We start from the raw sequence: 21,020 nt of genomic DNA, 5'->3' as shown, positions 1-21,020 counted from the left end.
ATAGCTTATTTGTAGTAGTTATTTGTAGTTTTATAATAGTGCTCTAAAGCAGATAATAGAAAATAAAATAAAAGGGGGAAAAAAGAGAAAATAATTATAGTGCCAAACAACCCCTGCAGTGAGCAAGCTAAAAGCTGCAGGGTAGCTTAAATATATTTAGGTTGATGAATACACACTCACTACTGAGCTCTCACATTTAAAAAATAAAATAAAATTTGCTTTCAAAACAAAGTGGAGAACATTTGTATTGGCACATTCTGTGGTGTTTCACACACACTTAACATTCAAAACCTGCACCTAGAGGGACATCACAAATTCTATTTTAAGGAAGATTATATCATAAACATAAAACCCTGATAACTACTATCCTGCAGATACCTATAGGCTACTTGAACCAGGCAGTACATTGATATTAAAGATTATATGAATAATAATTAAAAATAATTAATTGTTAGTTTCACAAAGTATTTTATTTGAATTATTTATATAGCAGACTATTTTATACATTTTTACTTTATATTATTCCCCTCTATTTTCTCTTGTTGTACAGGGACTCTTATTTTGAAATGTGAATGTAGGCTACCAGTTGTGTAGCGCCATCTATATTTTTTCAACACGGTCTCTGGCTTCTCACCAGTCTATTCTGATGCTTTGGTCGTGTTTACTGTGACTTTATCATTGAATATATGGCGAATTTAGCGCTTGTCGCGGCAGCCGCAGCCGCCAGGGACCCTGCCGTGGACCGCTCGTTACGTTCGGTTTTCGGTATGTATGAAGAGATTGGATTAGTTTGTTTCTACCATTCTGTTTCATTAGCTGCTAAGCTAAACCCCACTAACAACGTGTCATAAAAATGATGTACCACTTTATCTGACTATTTGCTAGATTCCTAAATTATTATTAGAATTCATATTTTTGTGCATACATGTTCACGTACATCATTAGCTGTAGAATTACTGCAGATATCATACGTTCCCTCTATTAAGTTTTGCACTGGACGGACTGATTCAATGGTGTAAGTGATAAAACAGAAATGTATGAACTACTAAACATATGCTGCAATAGTAAACCAGTGTGCAACATGATTTAAAAAAAAAAAAATTCCTTCATGTTTGTTTGTTTTTTGGGTAACAGTGGGAAACATCCCATATGAGGCCACAGAAGAGCAACTGAAAGACATCTTCTCAGAGGTTGGCCTTGTCGTCAGTTTTAGGTAAGTTAGGCACAAGAATGCTTGAAACAACAATATGCTCTGGTCACTTAGTGGAAAAGGGGGCCAGTTGCATAAACTAAGCCATTATGTTAAGACAGTGTCTTAAGATCTAGTATGAGCCACTAGCAGTTAGGCAAGTGGCATTCAGTCTCACTTTTCGTATCAAATTAGGCCAGTCTATGTTTTTATGTAACTGATTTAAAAAAATTATGAACAGTCTTAAAGAAAAAAATCTATGTCTAACTTGTAAAACTAGTCTTAACGGTTTATGCAACCGGCCCCTGGTGCTGATCGAAGAATACAAAATATCTTGCAGGTTGGTGTATGACAGAGAAACAGGAAAGCCAAAGGGATATGGCTTTTGTGAGTACCAGGATCAGGAGACGGCGCTCAGTGCCATGCGCAACCTGAACGGCAGAGAGTTCAGTGGCAGAGCCCTCCGTGTCGACAATGCAGCTAGCGAGAAGAATAAAGAGGAGCTTAAAAGTAAGTTTCAGTTTTTAAGTGTAATATTCCACCCAAAGAGAGTTTGAATTTTTGATTTATAAATCTTGAGTAATATAAATGGCTATTTTGTTTGACCTGCACGTTTGTTTCCTCAGGTTTGGGCACTGGTGCTCCAATTATTGAGTCCCCTTATGGAGACGGCTGCACAACAGAAGAAGCCCCAGAGTCCATCAGCAGAGCAGTAGCCAGTCTGCCCCCTGAGCAGATGTTTGAGCTTATGAAACAGATGAAGGTGACTATTGGGCAGTGGCCTGTTGAATTTAAAGGGCTCATATGATGCTATTTTAAAAGATCATTATTTTGTTTATTGGGTGTAAAAGAATAGGTTAACATGAATTAATGTAAAAAAAAAAACACATTTTCCACACTGTACATTATTGCACCTCCCCGTTTCTGTCCCGAAAAGCTCAGTGCTCTGATTGGCCAGCATACCCAGTGCGTTGTGATTGGCCAAACACCACGTGTGTTTTGGAAATGTAACGCCACCATAATCCTGAGCTTTAGCTTCCAAGGCGCTAAGAAATTGTAAACACACAGTTAATAATGCCGTTGGTTTTACCAAATTAGTTCAGGCCTGTGTCCGGTTCTGAAAATGCAGATGATCAAGCCATTCAATCGAAACTTTGCAAGCACAACTTCAGCAGAACATTTCACCGTGGCAAGTAGTATATTTGTAAATTGTATATAGGCAGCATTGTTCTCTCCCAGGTACAGGAAGCTGTCCCCTGTAAAATGTGCTGTGCACAGGCAAACTTTTAGGTTGTGCTGCTCAGGAACAGTTTTATAAATAAACTTTAAAGGGATAGTTCCAAACCCGCAATACCTTCGTTCATCTTCGGTACACAAATTAAGATATTTTTGATAAGATCCGAGAACATCTGTTTTTTTAAGGCCAAACAAAGCGGGTTTGTTTTCGCATCCAATCACACAGTGTCTCCACGACAATGCTACAATTAACTAAAGCTTGGCCTTCTTTCTTTACATTGCCGTTGGGTGAGCATCAATGTTTCCTCTAATTTCATTTCTCGCTGAGCAAAATTTTTTATCGGGCGGAAATTTTGGTCACCTGAGCAAAAGCATTCTTTACCTGTACAGTCAGTGTATGTAAACGCACACAAAAAAGTGGTTTCATCATGCAGTTATAACTTTTAACTTTAATGTGCCATTTCTTAGTGATATATTAAATAAAATAAACAGTTACATTCAGAAGTCACTAAATTAAGCACATTTTACAGTGCTGTTAACTGTAATCTTCTTTACCGAGAAATACTATTAAAATCTCCCCCACTACAGTTCAAATCTTTATAATATAATATGAAAATAATTAAGCGTTACACTGAGATGGTTCTTAACGTGTTTAGTACTGTCATTTATTGGCAACAGGCAGCATTAAACCATCTATATTAAATGTTTGTTTATTGCTAATTTCCAAGATTTTCTATATCTGGGTTTTCAAACGTTTTAATGGCAAGGATCCCTAAACAATCCCCTTGTGAGATCAATTATTTATTAGGCTTACACTATAATACAATTATAATCGCCTATAATATAATTAAAACTAATGGAAGTATTTAAACTGATAGTATATTATATCAGTTTAAATGCTTCAATTAAAAAAAAAAAAAACTTAACTGAAGTAATTAAATAGATCTAATAGCTAAATATGTTCATGGGAACATGTGGACTCTTTTATAGTTATCTAAACATCACTGAAACCCAAACCACACACACATCTATTTAAACTGACGTGTGTTACTTTGGTGTTTAGAGTTTGCACGCTACACTTGTGGTGGGTGTAACTGTAAATGTCTGTTTTGTTACCGTGCTGTGTCCATCATCTGATATTTCCACCACTTAATCAAGCCACTCTTCTTTAAAACATGAGGTTTTATTCCACTCGTTGCCTCTCATATTGAGCTATTTGGACCGCAAACACGACTCACTGCTGCGTGCTCACACGTGACATCATTGTCTTTCTATGAGACCTGTAAACCGCATCCACCGGTTCTAGCACGATAGCGATACTAAGCGGTAGAACAGAGCTCTGCAATTATTTCTCATTTAAACTACAATCAAATGGATTTCTCCCCACATTTCGCGTCTGTGTCTATCGTCTGTGCTGCATTTTATTCTTTCTGCGCGGCCGCAATACGGAAGCAATATTGAAGCCAATACGGAAGTGACTTAAACTGCAACTCATCGACTGGCCGCTAGAGACAGGCTCCAGAAGGGAGCAGAATCTCATTGAGCCCCATGTTAAAATGCCCAACTTTACAGCAGAAAAAAAACATGTTTACAGCCTGGTACAAATTGTGGTTTTGGTCTATACGGCTAATTTTGCCCTTCATGACAACTGTGAGGGGGGTGAATTTTTTAATAACTCATTCGTTTACATTATATAAAGCTTTAAAGTCCTGCATAATTAAGGGCGTGGCCACTTTGAGTGACAGGTGGATAGCCATTTATCTGCTGTCTGTTAGTCATCGCGTCACCTCAGCTCCACCCACGTCCCGCCTCTTTGTCCATTTTCTATTATCCGGGAGTGACGCGCGATGACGTGCTGACAAGATGTCAACAGCCAGCTCGTCCATACTTTGCGCTTCAAAGCCGCTCTTCAGAATCCTATGGGTGACGTCACGGACACTACGTCCATATTTTTTTACAGTATATGGTGCAGCTGCATGCGCAGCTTAGAGGGAACATTGGTGGGCATTATGCTAGCATTTCACATTGTGACGTAGACATTCAAGGAAGCAAAATCTGTACTTCGATTGAGGTATTTTGGATCTGTTGGATAGAATAAATCCCTTTGTGGGAGACTATGAGCTTTGAAACTTTGCAGATCGTATACATGCAAAAACAGATACATTATACACTAAAGGAAAACATAAAAAAGCATCATATGACCCCTTTCAGACTGATATTTCAGATCAAATGGGTCAAAAAATAGCTGGAGAAAGCAAGTTAAATGATTAGTTCACCCAAAAATTAAAATGTACTTTTGTTCATCTTCTAAAAAACATTTTTAATGAAACCTGAGAGGTCCATTCCAGCAAAATGTTAATGCAAAAAGTTCATTAAGACATAGAAAAAGAATTGATCAGTTTATATGTGATTTTTTTAAAAGCCTAAAGTAAATATTTTTGTCATGTGTTTTTTTTTTGTTTCTTTTTATAACACTTAAGAAATAAGAAATCTCTCAGATTTCATAAAAAATATCTTCATTTGATTTTCGAAGATGAGCAAAAGTCATACAGGTTTGGAACTACTTGAGGGTGAGTCAATAATGACAGATTTTATTTTTGGGTGAACTAACCCTTTAATTGCTAATAATTTTATTGTTCCAAGTAGTTGGATTTTAAATGAATTGTTGTTTTGAAGTGATTGTTAGATTTCTGATCCTGTTTTTGCTTGTACAGCTCTGTGTGCAGAACAGTCCCCAGGAGGCCAGGAACATGCTCTTGCAGAACCCTCAGCTAGCTTATGCCTTGCTGCAGGCTCAGGTGGTCATGAGGATTGTGGATCCTGAAATCGCTCTGGTAAGATCATTAAAGAGGAGCGCACTACATAGAAGAATAGAAAGTGTCTCAGTACATGGATGGAACAGACTTGGGAATATCTTAATAGCCTTCTTAAAGCTGCAGTCCGTACGTTTTTAATTTAAATTTTTTTGGTTAAAAACTAAACAATATAAATTTGAGCAAGTACATAACCAGTCAGTGTTCACAACTATCTCCTTACCTAGCTTGTAATCATGTTATAATTTGAGTGGTACTGGTGGAGTTACATCATTACGTCACGTTTGTATACATAAAGAAGTAGTAGTAGTAGTATCGCATGTAAGGATGCTGCAGGTGGAGGATCATTTATAGCCTTTTCTCACAGCAGCTGAAATAATTAAACTTATCATTTTGATTGTGGATTGTAATCCAGAAAGGTCCAAACGACAGTCATCAGTGACAACTGGACAAAATTATTGTCACTTCCAAAGACGTCAGTGTGTATTTTACAAACTCTAAATGCATGGTTTTGCTGGTACTTATGTATATTTAAATGTCTGAAACTAGGGCTGAACGATTAATTGCATTTGCGATAATATCGCGATCTGATGAAACACGATTTCCTAACCGCAAAGGCTGCGATTACAGTCTTGTCACGTGACACGCGAGAGTAAAGTCTGCAGAAGAAGCATCAACTTGGCACGTTACACATATCATATCCCTGGCCTAAAAGAAAAAACTGTTTGTGTTTAATCTATCTTAATATTCTGTTGGTCACACTATAGGCTACAATAGAGGTGGGAGAAAATATTCTCTCCCCAATGATTCTGGATCGATTCTGAGCTTAGATTTTAACTGCAGGTGTGCGGTGGGGCTGCGTGTGTTTTAGAAACACCCGTATTCTGATTGCTTCCATTATATCTCTCTCTCTCTCTCTCACACACACACACACACACCACTCAAACCATAAAATAATATTTCATAACGTTCGGAAAGGTTGAAGCGAATTGCAATGACATTCGCAGGCTTCATTGCACAAGATATGCGCTGTGAGAAACGTGCGCTTTGCTTGATGTCACGCTTACAGTGCGTGTTCTCGCCAGCCGGTACAAATGCTCCTCGAAGGCTTCTTCATTTATGTCGTTTGGAATGCAGTGTGCTTATATATTTATAAAAAAGAAACTCACTGACAGAAGGCTTTCCGTTTCAAATGCTCGCACCGCGCTTTGTGAATGTAAACACCGTCAGTAATGTCTTAATGATTTAAACAGACAGGGCAAACCACATCTTATATTTCAAAAGAGATCTGCGCATTAGTGGGAATGCAGATCTCCCGCTGTCTATGTCATCATTAATAATCAAGCAACAGTAAAGCTGAGAAAAATCACTCACAGTTCAGATACTCTTAAATACTGACAGCATGCTTTGTTCATTGCTTGTAATATGTTTTTTGTTCCTCTTTATGATTTACTAGCTTTTACTGTTGTTTTGCAGCTATATTAGTTTATATATTTAAAATTATTAACATGCAATGGTTTTAATTCAAATGTTATGTGTAGTTATTTTAAAAAGCACTTATAATGAAATGTATAATAAAAAAAAAAGATTTTAAGTTTTTTATAAATTAATAAGTTCAAGAATTGTTTTGGAATCGTATCGTGAGGTGCCAAAAGATTTCCACCATTACTATACAATGATGTATTGTTGAATAATACAGAAGATAAAGAGTTTAAAAAATAATTGCATATTAAATCACAATATTGGTTAAAAAAATTGCAATTCGATTTTTTTTCCCCCAAAATTGTTCAGCCCTATCTGAAACCTAAAATAAACATTGTGTTTGAAAACACTGAATAGTTGTTGTATATGACAAGCGCTGAGTGTGTCTGCCTCTGGCTCAGCGCCAGCCAAAGTGCAAAAGCACGTTTGAATTTAGCAGTTGATCACGTGTAGGCATGTGCTGGTATCAAATTTTCATGTTGTGATTAATTGCTGAAGCTTTTATCACGGTATACGGTATTATCACGATATTGAAATAAGTTGCAAAAGTGTTGTCATACTATAAACAGGTCGAATAACTTTCTTGTAACAAAAGAACCAAACATTTAAATACAATAAAGCAATACACAAAAATGTATAAAGTAAACAAATATTTAAAACTGATTAAAGTGCAAAATAATTATAAAGAACAATAGGTATGCTGAAATGTACATTTAGCTACCTAAGATTAATACAAGCTTTAGAAGTATTTTTCATTGTCAGTTTGTTACTGAATTAACTAATGTTAAATAATGGAGCCTTGTAAAGTGTATGATTGAACAACAGTCAGAACATATTCAGACAATATCTAGGGCATGTCATTTAGTCCAGATTAAAATATAAAACACTCAAGTTTGAAAATGAATAGCCTTAAGTCTTTAAGTATTAAGTATTAGGTTATGTGATGAGCATATTTACATCATTGAGTGTTCCTCTTGGTCTATTTACATCATTGCGTTCCTCTTTGACGTGTTGTTCATTTTAAACGGTTGATGGGTAAAGTATTCTTAAAATTCATTCAAAAAATCGTAATAATTCGTAATAAATAATTATTCACGGTATTTTGAAGTGCCCAGAATAACAATATTGAGCATGTTCATTATTGCGGTATATCGTATTACCGTTTACCGGCACATGACTAATCACGTGATGCACTGAACATTCTAATCACACCGGTGTGATCGTACGTGCGAAAGGGTTGAGCAAAATCAAGGATTTTGAATGTTTTTAACCAGTTGTTTTGTATGTGGCATTTTAAGCTAGTATATTAGATAATCAAGTGAAAAATCATCTCTTGCAGAAAATGCTTCACCGTCCGGCTGTGGTTCAGCCCATAAACCCGAGCCCTCAGCCTGGGCCAGTGCCAGTACCTACCCAGCCCCTCCCTCAGCCCAATGCCCCTGTCTCTCAGCCACAACCAATGGTCAGTATTACATCTTCATCACTTTCTGAACACTTACATCACAAGATGCATTAAATCGTAGTGCTTGTCTGTTATGATGCACTACTGTTCAAAGTTTGGGGGGTTTTAATGCTTTAAAAAAATATATATATTGTGCTCACCAATGCTGCATTTTGATCAAAAGTATAAAACAGTAATATTGTGCAATATTACAATTTAAAACAACTTTTTCTATTTTAATATATTTTCAAATGTAATTTATTCCTGTGATGGATTTCATATCACATGATCCTTCAGAAAACATTCTAATATGCTGATTTGGTGCTCATGTAACATTTCTGATCATAATCAATATTGAAAATAGTTGTGCTGCTTAATATTTCTGTGGAAAACATGCATTTTGAGGATTATTTGATTTTAATAAGAAGTAAAAAAAGCATCTTTCTGTAATAGAATGTATTTGTAGTGTTAATGTCTTGTTCATGTTAATGTCTTGCTGACCCCAAACCTTTTTGTGCTTTTACATGGACAATCTCTTAACAGTTTAAGTAAAACCCAATAAATGCACTTAGATATTTTGCTCCTAAAACTCTGTTTTGCTTGGCATGTACTCGTTGTATGTGAGAAAGTCTGACTGTTATTTTGAAGTAAATACTGAACACAAAGTTAGTGTTTTTATTCTATTGTGATTTAAATTGTTTATTTATAATGACCTGATATTTATCAGCATTTGTTCTACATATAAAATCATTTTCTTCTTCATTGTCAGAGGTGCTCTGTGGTCTTTCAGTGAACAAAAAAAAGCTCATGGTTGATATTTGAACATGTTTCAGTTGGGTTCATGGACCTGTAAGCCGTTTTCCTCATTCATGGCACTAATGAGTAATTTTCTATTGATCCTATGACTCACAGCCAGGTATGCATGTGAATGGAGCCCCTCAAATGATGCAGCCTCCACAGATGGGGGGTGGAGTTCCCGGGCCAATGCCAGGACAGGGACCCATGGGACCAGCTGGTAAACTCAGTTGTCCTTGCATTACTTTGGTGCTTGTGTATCTGTGTGCATCGATAGAAGTTTACCTCTTCTCCCTCCCTCTACAGGTGGGATGCAACCTCAGATAGGGATCCCTTCAGGAGGCCCTGTGCCCATGGATAGGGGACCAGGTACTCAATTTAGGCAGTCATAATTCTTTGTGTATGCTTGAAATTCACAATTTAATAAGTAGTATTGTTTTATATTATTTATGATGTTCCCAGTCATAGTGAGAGAATTATCATATCACTACATGATTTATTTTTTACCTCCTGAACACCATTACCAACCTGCCCACAAGTGAGCAGTATTGGACAAGTTTTTATATTCTATTTAATTCTCATTCTCATCTCTTAAAGGGGAAGTGTGTATTTTCTAGATCGCTGTTGTCACCTAATGGAATTACAAAAAGTTTTCTCAAGTATTCTGTGACTGTCTTCCATTGGTCAGAAGTTCAGTGTTGTGTCTTAAATATTTTAATTGCGTTAAAGTGTTTAAAATGGGAAAATTACACACTTCACCTTTATATCACCATTTTAGGATGATTGCCATCAGCTGATCACTGTACATGATGGGCAGATTAAAAGAAGTGGAATTTCCTGCTTGAATCAGATCCAAAATTAAAGCTTGTTTATATACATGGTAACACTTTACAAGGTTTCGTTAGTAACCATTAACTAACACGAACTTACAATGAACAAAACATTTGTTACAGTATTTATTAATCTTTGTTAGTTAATAAAAATCCAGCTGTTCATGTTAGTTCACAGTGCATTAAGTAAGGAATAATTGACGACGGGCCGTTCAATTATTAGAACAATAATGCACACCCGAGGTGGTGATGCGGTCACGACGCGAAGCGGAGTTAACAATGTTAATGTTAACAAATACAATGATTGATATAATGCATTAGTAAATGTTAAAATTAACATGAACTAAGTTTAATACATTCTGTAGAAGTATTCTTCATTCTTAGTTCATGTTAACTAAAGTAGTAAACTAATGAAACCTTGTTGTAGGGTTTTTTTTTATTTATTTATTTATATATATATTTATTTATTTTGGTAAATTATTCAAAATATATTTTATCTTGTTAAATATAATTGCTGCATAGAATAGGTGTTTAACTTTACCCATTTTTGCTATATATATTATATTTTATTTTATTTATTTATTTGGAAAACTAAAAACTAACTTTTATTTGTCAAGGATGTATTAAAGAATACTGGAGTGCTGAAAATTCACAGGAATAAGTAGCATTTTAAAATATATTAAAATAGAAAATTGTTATTTTAAATTATAATTTTTTTTTACTTTATTTTTGTCAAATAGATGCAAAAGAGAGAAAAAATCTTACAGACCCCAAACTTATTTATATCTGCATTAGCCAATTAAAAACCCATATCGACCCCTACTTCAACCAATGTACATTAACATCAGTACAAGCATCCCTGGGTAATATCAGTAAGTGCGCTGTCTCAGTTCTCTCTCCTGTTCTCTTCACTTAATGCTGACCCAGGAAACCTTCAGGACTCTTCTGTTGGAGCAGCTGGGCAGGCTGCTATCGAGCGGCCTCAAGGTATTATGGGTATAACTCTGGTCTGCTCAAAACAGGGCTGTCGAGACTGTCACCCTTTCATTGACTTACCCCTATGTACACCTTTTGGAGTGCACTCCTTATCTCGGCATACCCTTAAACACCATGTCTGAATTTGACAGCAGTATGTGAACTTTGTGGCAGTTTACTGTGTATAAAGTGCAACTTCCAATCATGTCAAAGAGAGTTCAAAATACTACATAGACGTCTAGAGGAAAAAAAGTGGGAGGAAAATGCATAGTTGTATGCATTTATTGGTACATAAAAGAGTACATAATATAGAATGTTGAAATATAGGTGTGTCCTGTTATTGTGTCTCTGAAACTAAAGTGTTTGACGCATTGTAAACAGTTTTTTGACTTTCTATTGTACCGAATCCAAAACCTGGACAATGAAGTCTTGTTACCCAATGGAATGTGCCAGTGTAGCAGAATAGAGAGGAGTATTGATGAGTTCCACTTTGTAAAGATGTTGAAATCCTCTGTCATCAAAGTCACTCTGACGGGTGAAACAATATTTTTGTTTCCTTCAGTCTAATTTCCTTGACACTCAAGGAAATGCCCTGGTGTATCATAACGGTGTCATACCAGTGAAATATGTGCCTGACGATACAACATTATTAATTTCTTTGCTTATATAAAAAGGACATGTCCAAGTTTTGAAATGTTTGTGTAATGCACTTTGACACAAGTTTCTTTCATCATTTTAATTCTATAGACGGTTCTCTTCAAGAGCATGCCTTTTTTTTCTTTAAATCATATAATCGTTCTTTCTTTTCACAGTGCCAATAGTAGACCAACGTGCCCCAATGCGAGGAGCCCCGCAAGGCCCTCAAGGGATCCCACCCAGAGGCCTTCTTGGGGATGGTCCGAACGACCCGCGAGGTGGATCATTGGTCAATGTTACTGGAGACGTGGTGGAGCCAGGGTAATGTTGCAATGGCATTTAGATGATCACAGCTGTTCAGTCGAATTAGTTTTGTTAGGAAGCTTACATTTGACACTTTTTTTTCCCCCCTTTACGCAATATTGATTAGCCTAACTTAAATTGAATTTAAGTCAAATTGAATATTGAACCTTGAAAATCGTTAATGTTTTTGAAAGTAGTCTCTTATGTTCACCAAGGCTGCATTTACATGCAGTAAAAACAGTAATATAGTGAAATATTACAATTTAAAATGATTCCTTTTGGTGCTTAAGAAAGATTTATTATTAGTGTTGAAAACTGCTGCTTAATATTATTGTGAAAATTGCTATACATGTTGTTTCAGGATTCTTTGATGAATAGAAAGTTCAAAAGAACAGCATTTAATTAAGAATGAAATCTTTTGTGACATAAGAAATATATTTACTGTCGCTTTTGATCGATCGATGTAATGCATCCTTGCTTTCTTTAAAATTTAAACAAAAAAAAAAACTGATCCTAAACTATACATCAGACTTTATTGGCCATTTATTGATCACTACACAATTTTTTTTATTGCTTTTACAATCTTGTCAGGTTCATAACAAAAACATTATTTTGTTTATTGTTCACGTACAGGCGTGGTTACATTGGAGGCCCTCCACAACATCAAGGGCCGCCCATGCATATGGCGCCCCCAGACATGCGCGGCCCTCATGATATGAGAGGAGGACCCATGATGGGAGAACCTAGAGGCCCTATGATGGAGCAGCGTGGTCCACCCATGGAGGCAAGAGGTACTTGGAAGATATGGTTTCATTAATTTGGTTATGAGCTAAGATTTTAGATAATTTAAAAAAAATGTCTTAATTCCTCAAGGTCGTGATCCAAGAGCTGTTGATGCTCGGGGTCCGATATCTGGCCAGAGGGTTCCTGTGGCTGGTGGAATGCAGGGTCCTCCCCCCCACGGCATGGGACAAAGTGCACCTCCAGCAGTGAGACCAGTACGATTTCTACACTTCTATAGCTTGCCTATTTGTTTTAAATCTTCAAATTTGATCTACCCTTTGTGAGGGACCCCCTTCCTAAAATATAAAGGGCTTATCTTAAGCCAGGATTAGGCCATTTAACATGCCTTAGTGTGTATCTTGAGACAAAGCATATTTTAAGATATGTCAGTGCAAGTTGCTTTCAGTTAAACATGGTTAGTCTGGGACTAGCTCAAGCCTTGTCTGTGAAACCGGGGGAAAGGATGCTATAGCCGCGTTTCCACCGCAGGAACTTTCCCCAGGAACTAGGAACTTTGGGGTGGTACTCGGTGTGTTTCGACCGCAGGAATCAGGGTCTAAATGAAGTTCCAGGTAAATATTTCCCCCTCCAAACGGCCCTGCTCGGGAGGTAGTACTTTTTCAAAGTTCCGGAACTTTCGGGGGTGGGACTTGGGCGCTGAACATGCTGATTGGTTGAGTTCAGCCAGCATTTTATTTCAACCAGCATTTTTAAAAGTCTTTTGCGAGGTTCGTTCTGCGTTCAGTAAATATCAGTCTTGCTCTTTCTGTCCGATGACGAGCGTTGTCTCAGCCATCACAGTCAATGTCCGTAATAGCTGATAATAACATGCGTTGTCTTATTTTAAATCTAAGCTTTGAGCTTTCAGAATACGCTTTAGTATCAGTGCTCGTCTCTTTTCTGCCGTTTTGTTAATTACATATTTAGTAAACCAATACATAACTAGCAAAAGCAGCGCTGCTTGAATCTCCTCCATACTTGTTATTGTTGCAGACAGTATTGCACAAAAATTATTATTGTCCGTCACTGACTGGGAGGAGCAGCCGCATGCAGTCCCACGTCTCTGGACTATTTTGCCTAATCTTCACGGTACTTTAGACTGCAGTGGAAACGCAGAAAGTAGCAGGTCTGGGGGGAAAAAAGTTCCTGTAAAAAAAGTTCCTGGTACAAATTGTTCCGGGTAATCTCGGTGGAAACGGGGCTTATGTGTTCAAGTCAACAGCCTGTATTTGTTGTACTAAATGTGATATTTAAGGAAATAAGTTTGCCAAATTTAAATTATTCACTTTTATTTGTTATTGTACTAAAGACAAAAACAAATTATTAAAAATGATCTGCCTTTTCCCATTCAGTATTAGAATATTAAAGAAACAGATTGTATTGAGTTCATATTTATATGAATAGGACTTATACAATATACACAATACATATAGATTTAAAACCGCTCTACAGAAAATATTACTTCACAATAAATATAGTTTTAAAGCAGCTTTACAGAAAATATTACTATGCAATTAAGACAGCCAAAGACCTAAAAAGATGGAAATAAAACACAAAAAACATTAAATGTACAAAAGTTTGGGGTCTCTCATGCTCACCAAGGCTGCATTGAGAAATACAGTGTAAAACTGTAATATTGTGAAATATTATTACAATTCAAAATAACTTTCCCATTATAATATATACATTTTCTACAGCTATTACATTTATCATTCTAACATGCTGATTTGCTGCTCAGGAAACATTTCTTATTATTTGTATTATTATTATTGAAAAAAAAGTTTGCAGGAATCTTTATATGAAGTTCATAAGAACATAATTTATATGAAATAGTTCAGACTTGACAAGTGGAAAAAAGTCACTTTTCACATATTTCATGTCTTGCTAAATAAAAAAATATTGTTTAAAAAAGTCTCTCTGACCCCAAACTTTTGAATGGTTTTCATTGCAAAGATGGACAAATAAAAATAAAAAATTCCTACAAATATGTGCATTAATTTTCCTTTTTGACAAGCCCTCTCTGAATACTTAATTCAAACGGGTGCATGTTTTAATCCTATCTAAATGTCTCTTAACAGGGTCCTACATCAGATGTGTCTTCACAAGACCATGAGAAGGTGTGTGGTTTTTTTTGTCTTCCCCTGCACACTTTTCAGACACACTACATGATTGCATCCTTTTAAGTGTTTTACTGCCCAGATATTCCAGTATTACTAGTTTACTTTCTGATTTAAATGTTGGCAGGTTAATCAACACTTCAATTTGAGTCGTTCGTGATGTATTTGAGGCTTCTATCTCATGGATACTAATCTATGTGCGGTTTCCCCACATTCCCAGGCTGCCTTGATTATGCAGGTCTTGCAGCTGACCCCAGAACAGATCGCCATGCTGCCACCAGAACAGAGACAGAGTATCCTGATACTGAAGGAGCAGATTCAGAAGACAGCAGGCGCACCCTAAAGACTCCTCATGTGACGTGAGTGCTTTTGTTTCCTTCTCATCAATCCTAAAACCGCTTATTATGATAATCACAGGCTCTGTGACAAAGTGAAACATGTTTTTTTATTTAACAGAATGAGGCATGGTTAATTTGGGGTAGTGCAAGTGTGAAAATCTGACTCTACAACTCGTGTGATTGCAGGAACGTACACATGCGATCGGACAACCTGTCACCTGGCTACTTTTGTGTTGGTCTGCAAGAGTTTCACATCTGTAACTTTTTGTTGTTGTTTTTGTTTTTAGTGATGTTTTCTTATTTTACGTGAAATCGGTTGTATATGAATAGTAGTGGTTCACAATTTACTGCTAATGAAAAAATAAACTGGATTTTGAAATAAACACCTGGTAATTATTTTATTTACATAAACAATTTATTAAAAATATATATATAAACAATTTATTAAAAATATATATATAATGTACAGTATTAACAGTTGTTTGTTTTTTTTTTTTTTTTTCCAAAAGGTTATACAACCAGTGACTAATCATGTGTGACATGTTAGATCAGATAAAGTGTGATTCTTTTACTTTTAGGAGCTAAAATTATTTTCAGTAACTTCTTGCCATGGTCATTTTAGAGCTGTGCACACATTTACAAAAGGAGGCATTTATAAACACAATACATTCTTGTGTTGGTTTCCTTATTTCCATGATTCTTGGTGATTCATTTCTAACCAGGAACTTGAAAAGCCAAGCCTTGAAAACAGAAATACAATGAATGGACTTTTGACTCAGACACGGAATTAGTCCCTTCCAGCAAGTTGTTCACTTTCCATGAGGAAGGTTGTCTTTTTTCCACGTAATGTCACAGTAATGCAGAATTACTTTGATAGAAAGATTTGAGACATAACAAATCATGATACTGCTGAAGAGCGCAATCCCTAGTGCGCAAGTCCTTCATGAGAATTAGGTTTCCTGCTAATTATTTCCTCAGAAGTTCTCTTTGTTGAAGTAAAACTTGGTTCTCCGTGGATCCACATCCGAGTACTTCACACATTTCTTCTCCAAGTCCTTCGCTAAGGCTAGTGGGCCACACAAGAAAGTTCCAACCACAGACCTGTGGATATTTCAAATAAAATGTTAGAGTTGGGATATTTTTAGAGTGTCATTTGTAGGACGCAATAACATGATCAAGTTTTAAAACGTACGATGGGTTTTCTTGCCGAACTTGTTCAAATTCTCTATCCCAGTTCGGTCGGCCATATTGAGTCTTCTGCTTTAGTCCAGTGATGATATCCGTATCTTTATCGAAATGCACCATTGCATGGTCTGCCTGTAAACGCAAGATTAGATGTTCCGTGACATGCGCACATTACTCATATCTTTCTTTTCATATCACAGGAGATTTTTTTTGCACTTACATGACTCTGGTCCCATCCGGTTAGATAGAGCTTGTATGTGAGGAAGTCCCTCATTCCTCGTTCCTCCATTTCTTTCTCAAGGACCTGTAGGAGATCTGCAAACCACTCAAATGCATGGGTCTCCCTACAGAGCCAGTAGAAGTAAATCTAAACACAAGAGTCAGAAATGACAAGGAAAATGAGTTTCAAGGAATGACGGACTTTGTTATCTAGGTCATGAAGGCAACCTTTTGTAATATCACGGTAACAACAGGAGTGATTGTACTCAACCTTTGCACCAACTTCCTTATATTAGTCTCAAATGTTCTTACCCTCTTTGTTTGTAGTTTAGGGTCAGACTCTTTAAACTTATACCAGATGGACTTCAGGATAGAGGCAAATGGGGTCACTCCAATTCCAGCACCCACCAGCATGCTGACCTCGTAATCAAACACATCCTCGCTTGCGGTTCCAAACGGGCCATCCACACCAATCCTGACAGGAAATAAAAGATCCATACATTATTCTTGATATGTTGCTGTTCCTTTGTGTTTGTACACTTAGTCACCAAAAAATGTAAATGGGCAAATGTCACGTCTGGGCCGTTTCGTGCTGATATTGATGTTGAAATTAAACTGCATTTTGAAGATAGTATGAATGTGTTGTGCCTAGAGAATATGTAAAATGCCAAAGAGTACGTACTTAGGTCCTTGCCCACCCTCTGGTAGGTTTTCGACCATCTTGATGAGCGTTTCAGTCCAGTCTCCAACTGAGCGGATGTGCACACTAAAGAAGTCTTCCTCTGGGGCCGATGTCATGGTGAATGGGTGCCACTCCAGCTGAGAGATGGCCGGACAATTGAGGAACACATACTGGCCGACTTCCATCTTAAATCCAGGCTTAACCAACTGTAGTTCCAACACTTTGGATGGGCGGATTACAATCTAGTATGCAAGCATGAATACAGAGCCATTGTGATGGGGTTCAGATGAACAATATATTTGTAGTTTTGACGAAATGTCCATGACAACACACCTTTCTATAACTGACAGGCTGCATGTAGCGAATGAAACGTAGCAGCCGCTCACATAGGTAAATTATCATCGGTCCAATCACCCACATCCAGGTCTGCAACAGAGGATTCAGCAGATTGAAATCAGCATCCACCAAAAATAAATCTATCATAGGCTTGTGCATTTGTAAACTAGACCGCTTTTACCTGAGGAAACCCTCCGGCAAACTGCGGAATTGGACATTCGGGATGTTCCCCCCAGATCTCTGGCTGGTCTTCGCAGAATGAATTATTGTGAGGTGGATCGGTCGTTGTCTGACTTCGCACAATGCGTCTAGACATAAACCAAACCGCATGTTTTACTTGCTCTTAATAATGTACTTTAAAGCAGTTTTAAAATTGAGCTCAACCAGTAAACAGCTCCTTACCCTGCACCGTGGAAAACCAAGCCAGCAAAGAAAATGATGAAGAGGTGATGCGTGTACCAGAAGACCTCGAAGTAGCTTCTGCGAATGACTTCCATAGAGGAAGTGATAATAAGGATGAGGGCAAGAGTTATGACGACACCTGTGAGACCCGCGATAGTGGTGAATACAAAAACCGTTGGAGTCTGGTGAAGAAGGAAACCAGATTAGAGCAGGCATATCACACCTCAGAAGCATTACAGTATAGAGCTGAGTTGTAATCTACCGCTCATAAATTTGGGGTTGGTACGTTTTTATTCATGTTTTTGAAAGATGTCAAAAACATCAGGGCGGCACGTTTGAAAAATAGTGTTAACATTAGTTAATGCATTAGTTAACATGAACTAACCATGAACAACACCTCTGTTCAGCATTAGTTACTTTTTGTTAACGTTAGTTAAATTCCAGCTGTTCATGGTTTGTTCATGTTAGTTCACAGTGCATAAACTAATGTTAGCAAGATTTTAATAATGCATTAGTAAATGTTGAAATTAACATGGTTTATAACTGCAGTTCATTATTAGTTCATGTTAACTAATGTAGTTAACAAATGTTAACTAATGAACTTTATTGTAAAGTGTTATCAAAATAATAATATTGTGAAATATTGATTTAAAAGAACTGCTTTATGTTTTAATATACTTTCAAATGTAATTTATTACTGAGATGGCAAAGCCATCATTACTCCAGTCCACAGTCAAATGATCCTTCAGAAATCATTCAAATATGCTGATTCGGTCCTCAGGAAACATTTCTTTTTGTTATCATTTAAAATTTTTTTGATGAATAGATCGTTTAAAAAAACAGCATTCATTTGAAATAGAAACCTTTTGAAACACTATAAATGTCTACTGTCACTTTTGATACATTTTATGCATATTTGCTGAAAAAAATATATAGAGAAAAAAAGAAATCTTACTGAAGCCCGAATTTTTTGAATGGTAGTGTATATCAAAAACTTTAATAAAAGCCATAGAAAGTACAGCAACTCACCATAGAACTGGAGCGAATGGGATTAAGGTAAGTAGTATTTAGGGAGTCGTCAAGCATGGACAGATTCCCGGCGAGAGGACCATATCGACCGTCTAAGCTATTGCTGTACCACTCCACATTAAACAAATGAGCGACAGTGTGAACCGCTGCATTAAAGAAAGATTTCATACAGTAAAAATCAGATACCATGTCAATGAAAAAATGTAAGAACATAAAATGGCTGTTACAACAATTCAAAATGTTGTTTATTACAATTATTTATTTTTTTCAATACGGTTCAATATGATTCATATATCCATGCTTTATATATCCCCTCGAGTACCTCTTGCTCTAACCCATGAAGTTGTCTAACAGCACTTAAAAATAAAGCATTTTGGACAAAAACTTCTTTGGACGTTTTTTCTTTTCGGATCAGTCTTTTCACATTGACATGTTATAACATAAAAAAAACCTGACATATGTATCTTTAGCCATAACACAAGTGTTAAATACTATAGTCAGCTTCTTACAAAATCAAAACTTGGTCAATGTTTATCCAGATTTGGCCTGTCAGAAATGAATAACACTGCCTGCTAGGGTTATCAGGGGTGAAATACTCAAGACTATGGCTCAGACTATGGCTGCACTTAACAATGAGAAAATGTTTGATTGTTTATCTTGTTGCATCACAGCATGAAAAAATGCCAGTGTGAATGTTCTGCATAGCTATCGCACATGCAAGCCCTTTCTGGTAAAACATACTGACATTCAGGTAAAAGCCTAACCCTGCCATATGCACATTAACTTCCTATTAAGTTTTCAAAGACATGTTGTTTACCTGTCATTAGGGCAATCATATAAGCAACCAATTTGTGGAAAGTCAGATTTTTGTCCAGCTGTTTCCTCATTGTTCGTCCACAGCACTACAACATGGACAAGAGGGCAAATACTTACAGAGTTTCTCAAATAACATCTCAAACACAAAGGTACAAGTGTGCAGCAACTCACAAAGAAAGAGCCGCGGATTAGAGACAGCAGGTTGCGGCATACTGGCAGAAGAATCAGCATGCAGTTGAAGTTGAGTACAGCAGCTGGAGCTCTGGCCCAGGGCAATGCAGACTGAGGGCAAAGAAACGGTACATTCACTTTCAATAGTTTTACTCTGCTTATATCTCTTTTTACTACATGGAAACCTAACTTTATATGTCATCAAATAAATCATTTACTTCCTTAGTGTAGCCAGGCTACGATTTCTCTTAGAGAATGCTTTGCAAAATGCCTTATTTCTGTCAGAACTTACCCCTAAAAGTTCACGAGTGTATTCAAATTGTGGTCCCTGGTCATAGAATAAGAAGAAGTGGACAAACAGAAAGATGTTGATGCCCATCCACACCACCTACAAATACAGATCAAATATCTTAAGGCAAAAAAAATATAAATACGAAAATACGACTTATTTTAACTTATAGTTAACTGTATTAGCAAATTGAATTCAAGTAAATAGTTAGCAAAACAATGCCTCAATACCACTATGAAAGCGCTCAGCCCGTGATTTATTATCCAGTTGGCCATCTTTACTCTCTAGTGATGCATAAATGAATGAACACTCCTCGCAGATGAGCGCTATATTACTCACCTGGCCTGTTCTTGACTCCGCCTTCTACTGACATAATCCACCAGGAAATGGGCTATAAAAAATTATTTTGTTGATATTGCATGTCTGAAGAAATTCCCGGGAGGAAGCTACCTGAACGTATGTGGCTGAGTCTTGGTATTTGACTGGAAACTGTTACATAAACGATTGGCTTGGCCGTTACAAAATGTCAACCAAATCTCCCCTACAATACAATACATTGAAAGCTTAAAATAGATTGAAAGATTTTTTAGTTCGGGCACAAATACAAATGCGTTCATTTACTTTCCATTATGGTCAATGATGATTCTCAAAATGTATTGTTAGGCCTACGATAAAAAGTTTAATACAATGTTTTTATATTATAAACAGCACAACATATAAATATTTGACCACAGTGCTGTCAAATCGATTAATCGCATCCAAAATGAAAGTTTGTTTACAGATGTGTGTGTGTATATATATATATACAGAGGCGTCGCAATAGGGCAGGCAAGGCAGGCACTTGCCTGGGGCCCCGCATTTTGAGGGGGCCCCCGAGGGCTGATCATTTAAACAATCAGAAATAGTCATATAAACATGCAGCGACATCTCTGCATCCCCCTTAGTGGGGCCCC

General features: G+C 36.8%; 2 protein-coding genes across 9 annotated transcripts; one reads left to right on the top strand and one right to left on the bottom strand.

The window, feature by feature from the left end:
- Positions 1–588: 588 nt before the first annotated feature.
- Positions 589–15,314, top strand: cstf2 (cleavage stimulation factor, 3' pre-RNA, subunit 2). 8 transcript variants are annotated; one of them, XM_079838826.1, is made up of 15 exons: positions 599–765; positions 1,135–1,213; positions 1,530–1,699; positions 1,816–1,952; positions 5,140–5,259; positions 8,060–8,182; positions 9,074–9,176; positions 9,263–9,325; positions 10,714–10,773; positions 11,574–11,718; positions 12,334–12,491; positions 12,574–12,698; positions 14,562–14,600; positions 14,821–14,959; positions 15,125–15,314. In XM_079838826.1, the coding sequence occupies exons 1-14, from the start codon at positions 687–689 to the stop codon at positions 14,941–14,943; spliced, it is 1,524 nt and encodes a 507-aa protein (XP_079694952.1). In that variant the 5' UTR covers positions 599–686; the 3' UTR covers positions 14,944–14,959; positions 15,125–15,314. The 8 variants fall into 8 exon arrangements, with proteins under 8 accessions (XP_079694959.1, XP_079694956.1, XP_079694957.1 ...); XM_079838828.1 differs by having other exon boundaries at positions 609–765; positions 12,574–12,689; XM_079838829.1 differs by having other exon boundaries at positions 611–765; positions 12,574–12,689; positions 15,057–15,314.
- Positions 15,315–15,440: 126 nt separating this feature from the next.
- Positions 15,441–20,371, bottom strand: nox1 (NADPH oxidase 1). Its single transcript, XM_079838858.1, has 13 exons — positions 20,298–20,371; positions 20,071–20,166; positions 19,779–19,889; positions 19,609–19,693; positions 18,792–18,937; positions 17,763–17,944; positions 17,542–17,668; positions 17,358–17,450; positions 17,025–17,266; positions 16,655–16,817; positions 16,344–16,490; positions 16,131–16,255; positions 15,441–16,039 (listed from the first exon to the last, which is right to left on the bottom strand). The coding sequence occupies exons 1-13, from the start codon at positions 20,340–20,342 to the stop codon at positions 15,913–15,915; spliced, it is 1,689 nt and encodes a 562-aa protein (XP_079694984.1). The 5' UTR covers positions 20,343–20,371; the 3' UTR covers positions 15,441–15,912.
- Positions 20,372–21,020: the final 649 nt, after the last annotated feature.

The sequence above is a fragment of the Gobio gobio genome (assembly GCF_949357685.1).
Source record: "Gobio gobio genome assembly, chromosome: 16".
NCBI lineage: Eukaryota > Metazoa > Chordata > Actinopteri > Cypriniformes > Gobionidae > Gobio > Gobio gobio.
The sequence above is the reverse complement of the archived record's forward strand: the minus strand, read 5'-3'. Positions and strand labels throughout refer to the sequence as shown.